Raw genomic sequence first — 11,146 nt, forward strand, 5'->3', positions numbered from 1 at the left:
ATGGTACATATATGTCACTCGGTTTGGCTCATACATTTGTAAAACTGACCTTACCACCCATGAACATTACTGCACGTCACATGGTATGCTGGTCACCAGTCATTGATTTTAAAAAATGCGCTGTAGGTTTCCTAGCATCCCCTTACGAATCATTGAGTAATGCTGCCATCTATCGAAATAAAGTGTGTATCGCGGTCATGTCTGACTCGAAATAATCACATTATTGTTACGTCTACTCGCATATTGATGACTTTTAATTTTTACTCATTAGTCGTCATTTTTATAACCAGCTTTTACAAATTACATGTTATTTTAACAGCGCACAAAAAACAAATGGACGTTCCTTCCGTATATCCCAACTAATTCGAGTAGAGGAAATTGGTCAAATGACACCAAGACCATCATGTCTGTACTTCAGTATTTACGATCATTTTGTTTAGTAAAACTCGATGCACTTGGTCACGAGTAGACTTTATTGAAGGGGAAGACGTTAAAAAGATGACATCGCCGTCGCAGGAGGAGGATAGAATTGACATAAACTGGCAACCCAGTCCAACGCGAACTGCGCACTGAAATTTGCTTCTTCCCTCACGTCTTTTCTGTTACACCTGACGAGTAGCAAACCCGGTCATGGCAGGAAAGAGAGCCTTGGTCATCCTGTCCAAGGGTGCGGAGGAGATGGAGACTGTTATCCCCGTGGACATCATGCGAAGAGCCGGGGTTTGTGACTTTGTCCTCAGGCTATTTGATTTGTAGCAGTTAGCAGACTAGCTAACGCTGGTCTTCTAGAAGTTTTGACAGTTATGCAGCTGCTACACTTGTCGTCACAACTAAGCACACGGTGCTACTATTTAAACGTTTTATCGCGTGTATTCCAGAAACACGTACATTTTATGCGTAAATGACGCTTTATAGTGTCAAGCACTTGTCTAAAGCGTGTCCAATGCGACGGTCTAGATTAAAATGTCAAAGGCGAACGACACGCTGGAGCCATTTTACAAAAGTTCTTAAGTTACCATAAATGTACTGTACTACTATAACACAAATAAACGAACTACTGCTACTAAATGTTACAATGCCACAGTCAGTGTATCCAATATAATGTGCAGTAGCTGCCATGAAGGTGCATGCCAAATAATACCACCATGTCAGTTTTTGATATTTACTGCAACAATCAATGCTTTGAAGTCAGTCTATGCCACGACGTCATGAAATCAGCATAGGCCTATGCCACATGTTCCAATAATGCTACAGTCAGTATGTCATCCATCCACCCATCATCTGTACCACTTATCCTCACAAGGGTCGCGGCGCGTGCTGGAGCCTATCCCAGCTGTCTTCGGGCAGTAGGCGGGCTACACCCTGAATTGGTTGCCAGCCAATCGCAGGGCAGTCAGTATGTCACATACTGTAATATTTTCATGAAGCTAGTGTAATAGTATAAAGATGTGAAGTGAACCCACTGTGTTGTCATTTTATGACATCTACACAATACCATTGCAGATTACAGTGACGGTGGCAGGGCTGACAGGTAAAGAGCCGGTGCAGTGCAGCAGAAATGTCATGATCTGTCCCGATGCAAGCTTGGAGGATGCCAGAAAACAGGTTGGACTGAGCGATTTCCTTTAAACAAATATAGAGACTTTTTTGAAAACCCCATTAAGTTCTTTTGTGATGTCTGTCTCAGGGCCCCTTTGATGTGGTGCTTCTTCCTGGAGGAATGCCAGGAGCACAAAACCTGGCAGAGGTGAGAAATCTAGACTTGTACAATCTTTTGAGATCATTTTTTTTGCATATTTGCTTTTGAAATCTGTGGCTCAAAAAACATAACTGATTAGAACAATGAGAAATCTTGTCAACATTGTAACCTCTATTTGCACTCTAATCAGAAAGTTGCACAACACTTGCCTCACTTCGCATGAGATGCCAGCAAATCTCGCTAGACTTTTAACTCAGCAAGCATCAAAAGATGAATTCTGGGTGTGCTTTTTAAGGGGACGTTTAATGCCTGTGTTTTTTTGCTGTATGTAATTTCTTCAAACGAGGCAGCCACAACTAGGGCTGTTTTGAAAAGACAAAGCGAGTAGAGCATACGTATACAGTAAGCCTCCAATGTGTCTAAATACCATTATTTGTTGTATTGTAATTTCACTTTTTTTTTTGTAATTATTCCACCAACCTTTATTGCCAAAAGGAAATATACTTGTTGTGAAAGTTAACCGACAGTCTTAGTTTTGCATTTATCTGTATTTTTTTCTCAATGTAGAGCTGTTAACAGTTAGACAGACGGTGAGGCATATCTGCAGTATGTCGCAAAATCAGCTTTGTAGTTACAGACTGACTCTAAGTATTTCATTTTTTACTGTTATAATAGTGGTTAACATATCACAGACATCAGGCGGAATCTTTGTACCTGCAAAATCATCACTTTCTAGGTTTCGGCCTGATAGCAGTGATATATTTATTCTTATATGACAGCAAAGAATGCTAAAATGTTACATAAAACATTCGGTGTACAGTTTATCGCCTTCTTATAATGGAGAAAAAAAAATCTTTCCATAGTGTTTTTTAAGGGCTGCAAGTAACGATTTTTCTCTTGGTTTTTTAGTACAAAGTATTTGCAACAACTCACTCGCGTAGCGCTGATGGAAAAATTGTGGTCTATTCCATCATTTAAGTTGCTCATCCCTGGTGTTGCAAGCCAAGCCAAGCGTGCATATACAGTGAATAATTCACGCCCTCCCTAAAAGATTCTTGTTATTGCGTATAGATGAAAGCACTTCAACCGGAGAGGATCATCAAGCACCAACGCAATGGATATAGCCTGCACACAATCGCAAACCCATGTTACTTGTTGACTTGAATTATTTAACAACAAACACCTTCACTTGAGGCTCATCGATAGTATTAGGGAGCAAACCAGAATATTATAACACATGTTTGGGAATACAGGCAAATTGTAATATTAAAGGGAAGGGGAAGCCAAACATATTTTTTTCCAGAATATGTTCTATCCAAGCCCACTTGTTGAAATACGGCATTCTGATTAATATTGCGTTTGTGGAATATAAGTTAAAGTAGTTGACCTGTTTTCTGATGCCACCCCTTTTTAGCCATCTCTGGGGCGGCCATTTTGTCCCTTCTGTCGACTGAAAATTACATCACAACTACTCTGTGCTCAGGTAAACGACCAATCACGGCTGACCTGTTGTCTGAAGCTGAGCCGTGATTGGTCGTTACCTGAGCCCACAGTAGCTGTGATGTCATTTTCAGTCGACAGAAATGTCAAAATGGCCGTCCCCTGAGATAGCTAAAAATATGTTTGTGTTGATTTCCCCTTTAACTCATATTCCACAAACGTAACATTAATCAGAATGCCGTGTTTCACTAAAAATATGTTTAGGTGATTTAATCTTTAAGCATCAAAATGCACCCACTTTTAGCCGTCTCTTGTTCGTTATCTGAGCCCTGAGCAATTTCGATGTCACTTCTGTCGACTGAAGATAACATCGAAATTGCTCAGGTCTCAGATAACGACCAATCACGGCTCACCTGGTTTCTGAAGCTGAGCCATTATTGGTCATTATCTAAGCCCTGAGCAACTTTGATGTCATTTTCAGTTGACAGAAGTGACATAATGGCTGCCCCTGAGCTACCTAAAAATGGGTGGATTTATCTTATTCCACAAACGCAATATTAATCAGAATGCCGTGTTTAGACTAGTGGGCCTGCCTGTATTGAACATATTTTGGTAAAAAATATGTTTTTAAAGTAGACTACACTGGCTTTTGGAATCTGCATTAGGAAAGAAGCAAAGGCATACTTGACATGCTAATACTTTCGCTTTTGACAGTGCACCAAATGCATTCAAGAACCGCAAACAAAAGAAAAGACATCTCAAATGTCAAACACTATATCAGTGAAGTAAACCTAACAGCAACACCAAGGATCCACCAGATGGTGACAAAGTAATAAACTACCGATTTGGCCTGAGCTCAAAAACAGTGAATAGACCAGATTCTCTGAGAATAACTCAGGATAGGTTTAAAAAAAAAATGCTAATTCACAAATGTTGAATTCCCTGTACAGCATGTTCTGCTGAATCTGTGTTCACTGTGCATCTGCTTCCTCCACTCTCTCATGCTCTCTTTCCTTTGCAGTCTCATGCTGTGAGTGAGGTGCTGAAGGACCAAGATGGCAGGAAGGGCCTTATTGCAGCCATCTGTGCAGGTGCAGTCAACAAAAACAGACGGACGTTTCTCTCACACTAATGCGGTGTACATGCCTCGCGAGCAGTTGTCACGATACTAAAATTTCAAACTCAATATCGATACCCAGGAAAATACTCAATACTATTTCAATACCATGGGGATCAAAAACTGACAGTAGAACTGCAAGCGGGGTCACTGTGAGGGCTCTCCTGCAGGGCTGCCACAAACAATTATTTTGCTAGTCTAATAATCAGTAGTCGTAATTAGTTGACTTACGGTATTTGATCATATGTAAATCCCCAGCATAATCGCACCAGCAAGCAACTGCTCTTATATGACCATTGGTAGCGTGCAGCTTGAATTCTTTAAGGTATGTACAAATGAATAAGAAAGAGAATTAAGATGATAGTACATTCAACTTTGCAGCTTGTACTAGCATTTCTGACATGCTTATAAATGATGCAGCAATTGAAATTGAAAGTGATTACTCTGGCCTTAAAGTCCAAATGTGATATAATGTCAGAAAATGCCAAATAAACTCTAGGTAAAGTAATTAAACATTATACAAAAAATAAAGCACAAAAAAAGAATTTGTATTTCATATATTTGATAAAATCACAGTTTTTCCGAAGTGTGAGGCTTATGAGCTCGAAACCCGAAGTGCGACATCATTAGATGAACAACCATAGCAGCGCTCAATGGGGAATGTGTACAAACAAAATTACTGGACTGGCATCGCCCAAATGGCCACTGCTGGAATCGGTAGCCAGTTAATGTGGAAGCCAGTTGAACTGTAACGCAAACTGGTCCATTCACGTGCTCTCTTCTTATCTTTTGGCCACTGAAACAACTGTTGGCCTGGATATGAACAATGCATCGCCACACATTTCCGAGGCATTACGCCGAAAAACGTGATCAGAATGGCAAAGAGCAGCAAATGTGACAATAATCAATGCAGTACAATGGGCGACTGGTGACTCGATCTCTTCTAACGACGTCACTCACCGAGATTACCGGAGATTGCTGAACATTCTATGGGTCCAATTATGAATCTGGGTGGGTCGTGTCATAAAACTTAACGAAAGTATGCTTGAAATAGTTTTAACCGCTAGTATTAATCAAAAGATGGTTGCCCAAGTTTACTTCACAGTTAACACTTTTCCATGCAATAACTTTGAAAAATGTACAAATATATTCGTCTGTGGCAGTCAATTGTTCTATTCCATTTAAGGAATATGAAGATCCACGACAATGAAGCAGTTAAAGTGTTACATTTTATGAAAATGAGGACTTTTATTTTTATTAAATTACACTTAATGCCTAAGCCTATCTTTCAAATGTCTTAAAATGAAATAAATATTGTTATGATTAATAAGAAATTAAATAAATTCTCCTCAAGAATTTTAAAGAAAATCAATTTGTTCAGAGTCATTACTGAAGATCACACAGGGCGGACTCATCAAAAACTACCGGTATATGTTTGTGTGTGCACAAATTTCAAGTACACACTATGCACAATGTGGCTTTGGCTAATACAGTTGCGTATATACAGTAAGCATTAAATCAGGATTGGGCACTTGTACCGGTAGTGTGAATTCAGCCTTTTAGATAAGTGCTCCTCAGCCTTTAATGGCTGTCCTTAAATATAAAGACATTTACTTGATTTGTGTTGAGAGAAAGAGGACACTGGAAGGACATTATGACAAGGGACTACAGCGACCAATATGGCAAAGTAGATTGAAGCATGTCCTAGAAAATGGCCGTAACACTCACAGGAACTGGCAGTTTAATGAAGCTGCCAGTAAGAGGGTCCCTTGCTGGTAGGCATCCCTGACTTGAAAGATTTTTTTTTTTTGTGCGTGACCGATGATATTTACATGCAAAAAATTGTTATAAAACATATGCGATCAATCTAATGATAAGTGCTCATCTCTGTTCGCCTTTCAGTAAGACTTCCATGCTTTTGGGTGGGAGGATTAGCCCTAACAAGAGTCGTTTGCAGTCTGCAGTCCTGCCAGGAGAAAGTGTAATAATTAGACTGCATGGGATGGCCGCCAAGGGGAATAATCAATAACTTTCTATTTATTAACAGTTTTTCGATGAGCTCACTGCAGTGCTTGGCCTTTGCCAAAGGTAATGCAGCTACATTCTTTGTCTTTGGCCACTCCCTTTTTTTTTTAACCTCATTGTGGTGCATTGACTCAGGGCAGAAACAGTATAGTAGTAGTAATAATAATAATATTACAATTTTAAATAGCCTTTTACTTCGGGTACCTTTCATTTAAGTCAAGGTTGCCTTACAGGTTTAAAAAAAAAAAAAACGTTTCTGTGTATTCAAAACAGTAATACTCTTGGGCACACCTTTCGAATATCATGTGTATATTATGATGTTGTGAATGCTATTTTGTACAAGTGCCACACTTGGTTTTGAAAAGTCAAGGTCTCAATAACCCCAAATACTGTCTGTCACTGGTACTAAGCTCTTTTCTTTTTTTGCGGGCGGGGATGTCTAAGCAGCACACAATACTGTATGATGGGCTGCTTGCAGAGTTGAGTGAGTTGAGTATCTTGAAGTTAACCGTATTTTCTGGACTTTTAAAAAGATGCAACCACCCTATTTTTAAAAAAATAATGAAAAAAAAAAAAAACGATATATAAGCCGCACCTGGATATAAGCTGCACCTATAACAAAGTAAAACAAAGTGTACATGTGTAGGTGCCAGCGTATACCCAGGACAACATGAGTAGTGCACAGGTCTGTTCTAAAAATAGCTCACCGGTGATGGGGTACTGTGACTTGCTAAGAAGCATTAAAACAGAAGAATGTTAATATTGATCCATCCATTTATTCATTCAAACTTAACATTTTTCTTAATGTAGCAAATATTTTATATTGTTTGAAAAAATAGATTGTATTAAATGCAGAAAAGTGCTGGGTTTTTTTTGTTTTTTTTACACAAATATTTCAAAAGAGGACGTTTTAGAGTTGTAATTTTAATACTGGGATACCGTGACACAGTTTTGTATAAATCTTATATAGGCCCAGGCCTACACACAACAAATTTATGGATTACTAGTTCTGAAATCAGAAATCAAGGATGATAGTTTGTTCAATTATTGTTCAAGTTACTGCAGGTGTAATGAAAAGAGTACATGTTGTAAATATGATGAGGATGACGAGGTCGTCATGTGAACAGCCACTAACGGCTGACGCAGCTACATTGGTGAGTTGGCGTCACTCCAGTGCTTGTATTTCACTAAATAGATTTATTTTGCAATCAACAGCTATTCTTAAATGTTGAATTAGCTACCTCATAGAAGGAAGACACTGCTCAGATTTTAGAGAAGAATAAAATGTTAGCATCAAAGTCAGTTTTGTTTGATGTGTTTGTTTACACAAAAAGCTAATTTTCTCCGGATTTTGGGTAAAGCGGCTGAATTTCTTAAATCGGACCTACAGGTATGATAGTGATTACTAAAGAAAAAAGTAGACTCAAACTTTTTGGGTGAAAGAAGATAGTGTATTCTTTCATTTGGTAGATTGCATGTAAAAATAATCATAAAACACAATATCTGTGGGTCTTGAAAAATCTGTCAAAATGCTCTGACATTGCTGGCACTGTAGGATTCCGATCAGTGCAAATGGATGGCATTGAATGACTGAAAGGATGCACAACTAATGGTACAGATTAATTGACTTTACAGTATTTCCAGTGGGTAAAATGGTTGTGAAATTGCAACCATCTTGGAAGTCAATCAGTATCACGGAATGGATTGTGTTTAATTTGGAGGTTTAACTGTATTTGAATTCTTCAGTCTTTCTGATTTTGTATGGTTTGCCTGGTCTGCAAGCTTGTACCCAAAAGGCATTAGGACAAAGCACCGGACCGATGCACATAACACAATTGGCCGATGAGTCATTTTACAATACAGAACAACATTAATGAACCATAACAGCTTCTCTTCCCCTGCCTCCGCAGGTCCCACAGCTCTTTTGGCGCATGGCATCGGCTTCGGCAGCACTGTGACCACACATCCGGCTATGAAGGACAAGATGATGGCTGGAGGTGAGATAAAAATCAACAAACCTAATTCCAAATGGTTGGAAAAAGGACATTTAGTGATGTTCATATTTTGCTGCAGGATCTAATGCTTTGCTCGACAAAATTGGAAAAGTGTTGTTTGACCCTCGAAGGAGCAAGTTGATTAGTATCATCAAGGTTCCATAAACTGACAAGTCACAGCACTGGCGGCACCTACAAAAATGCACCAATACTACTTTTTCATTGCTCAGTATCTACTTAACTATTACTCATTTGGAGTGGTCAATTTTTCCACTATGTCACAGTGACAACAATGAAGGAGGACTACTGTTACATATACTGTGTTTACTTATAGCCATTTGGCTCTTGGTAAAGCCACTAACTTTATCGCAGAGGACAGGCAGCAAGAAATGGAGCCCTGCAGCAAAGTTCAGACTTTGGAGTATAAAATAGCAGGGTCTAGACTAAAGGCATTTATGTTATTTGTAACCATGTCTTCTTAAATATTACAATATGCGAAATTGACAAACCTAGTGCTCAGCAGTGCCCCCAGCAGTAGTTTACATCGCTCTTACGAAAGCTTGGCACACATGGAATTCCGACTAGTACTACTATTGGCCAATAGAATAAGGTCAATTGCGATTCAAGCTAAGTAGGTGCTGTGCTGTGGAAAAAGGTCACCAGAGATTATGCAATACTGTATCTATATTGCTTATACTATATACCTCTTAGCATGTCCTCTGTGGACATTGATATGGAGCTACATTGCAGTATCCTCTAAAACAGGAATCTCACACTCAATTTATGTGGGGGGCCGCTGGAGATTGTCTTGGTGCGTCTGGGCCCCATCAAATCATTCCTAAAAAAAGGGGTTCAAGTATTAAAAAAAAAAAATCCCAGGATATGAATAAGATTGGTGACCTAATCCTTTCTCTCATCTCCCTGGAAATTCGCATATTCCTCAGCATGTCTCGTTAAGTAATGACATCCGATTTCTTGAGCTCTGCAACTTTCTCTGTGCATTCAAGACATGTTAGGCGGCCCCTGTGCTCAACAAAAAAAATTATCATATGTTTTTTCTTGAAATTACCTGTTCTCAAGTTTTGAAAGAGACATGACTGGGACTTGGTGACAGGATATATTTTCCTTCCACTTGGTGTGACTTGAGTCTTGACTTCTGAATCACATTTAGCCGTAAGCTGTCATAAACCTGAACTATGGTAGACCATAAGTGATTATTGTGAGGGGGGGACGCTGAGGGAAACAACATGGCAAAAAACCTGGGGGCCCCTATAACATTAAATTTCAATGTCAAGTGGGGGGGGCAAAAAATCCCGCAATATGAAACCCAGAGTTTGAGACCCTGTTCTAAGGGTATGTTCACACTGCAGGTCGTGATGCCCAATTCTGAGTTTTTGTGTAATCCGATCTTTTTATGTACTTGTTCAAATTACAAACACACATCGTTGCTGTCCCGTGAAAAACATTTATGTGCAAGTTTTGATTTTATTTTATTTTTTTAAATGTTCACATTAATGCGATGTCTGCTACACGGTAACACCATTCACGTAAAAATAAGAAAAATGGACAAATATTTTTCACAGGACAGTGACGATGTGACTTCTTATGTGAATGCACATCTGTGATGTGACACGCATGTGCACAGAGCACAACGTTAAGTAAACTACACCAAAAAAAACAACGTCATGTGTTACATGTCCCGTACTTTCACAACACGATCCTGAATGTAGCATAGCAATAGAATTAATGACCTTTAAAGAACAGCAGGTGGCGCAGACATACAGGTAGACGCTACGAATAACAGAGATGAATGCAGTTGCAGGATTTTGACAAAACACACCAGTAAGAAACTAGGTCAGTTGCATTGGCATGTGCCCACCCTTTAGTGTGGTGCTCTCCAGGCCTTCTCAGCCTGTTGCACGAGTCTCTCTCTTCATCCTCATCGCAAGTATTTCTTTGTCTGTTTTTAGATCACTATAAATATTCTGAGGCTCGAGTGCAGAAGGATGGCCATTACATCACCAGCCGTGGGCCCGGAACCAGTTTTGAATTCGCCCTGACGATCGTAGAGGAGCTTCTGGGGGCTGAGGTTGCCGCTCAAGTCAAGGCTCCGCTCGTTATGAAAGAGTGACTGTAGCTGCTTCACATCCGCTCACGGGCCACAACTCTGGGTACGCCCGCGCAATCTGGCACACGCGCTATCAAGAAATTCTACCTTTACGACGACATTCTTCCATCCATTTTCTATACTGCTTAACCTGTTCAGAATCACGGAAAACTGGAGTCTGCCCCAACTATCAGACGAAAGGCAGACTACAACCTCGGCTGGCCAACAGTCAATGGGCACATAAGGAGGCAGACAACCATTCACACTCACATTCAAGCCACCACTGAGTGAGATGTTACTTCACCCTGTTTTTTTTTTGTTTTGTTTGTTATCAATTTTGTTTGACCGTCAGAGGACTTTAGAAAAACTGAAATGGCCCCTAAAGGGAAAAAAAATGTCCGGATTTACCCAATGATTGTGGTCAGTGAGTGAAGAGTGCTGCTCGTTGAAACCAACCTCAGCTTTCCTTTCACCATGAACTATAACGTGACTACGATAATCACTGTAGAGAACAGCATTTCTGAATAACCTTCAATAAAGTTAGTGTAACAGCAATTTGTGCCATGTTGCTTATTTATTATTTGAGTCAATGCAGAATTGGACGACATTTTCTGTCCACCCCCATGAAATTCACAAATATAGAAACATGCACATGTGTAAATGATAGTATAAAAAATATTCAGTTTGATTTTTATAAACCTAAATCAGAAAAGTCTCAAAAGTGCTTCACAGCAACTAAGAGAACAATCCACATCATATTTTTT

The 11,146-nt window shown here is 39.5% G+C and overlaps 1 protein-coding gene across 2 annotated transcripts; it reads left to right on the plus strand.

The window, feature by feature from the left end:
• The first annotated feature begins 371 nt into the window (after positions 1-371).
• On the plus strand, positions 372-10,937 carry park7 (parkinson protein 7). 2 transcript variants are annotated; one of them, XM_086041925.1, is made up of 7 exons: positions 372-720; positions 1,504-1,605; positions 1,688-1,747; positions 4,161-4,230; positions 8,192-8,278; positions 10,246-10,446; positions 10,542-10,937. In XM_086041925.1, the coding sequence occupies exons 1-6, from the start codon at positions 631-633 to the stop codon at positions 10,404-10,406; spliced, it is 570 nt and encodes a 189-aa protein (XP_085898051.1). In that variant the 5' UTR covers positions 372-630; the 3' UTR covers positions 10,407-10,446; positions 10,542-10,937. The 2 variants fall into 2 exon arrangements, with proteins under 2 accessions (XP_085898051.1, XP_085898050.1); XM_086041924.1 differs by having other exon boundaries at positions 373-720; positions 10,246-10,937.
• The last annotated feature ends 209 nt before the right edge of the window (positions 10,938-11,146 follow it).

This window comes from Filicampus tigris, chromosome 9 (genome assembly GCF_054856515.1).
Source record: "Filicampus tigris isolate MCC_2025a chromosome 9, RoL_Ftig_1.0, whole genome shotgun sequence".
In the NCBI taxonomy this organism is placed as follows: domain Eukaryota; kingdom Metazoa; phylum Chordata; class Actinopteri; order Syngnathiformes; family Syngnathidae; genus Filicampus; species Filicampus tigris.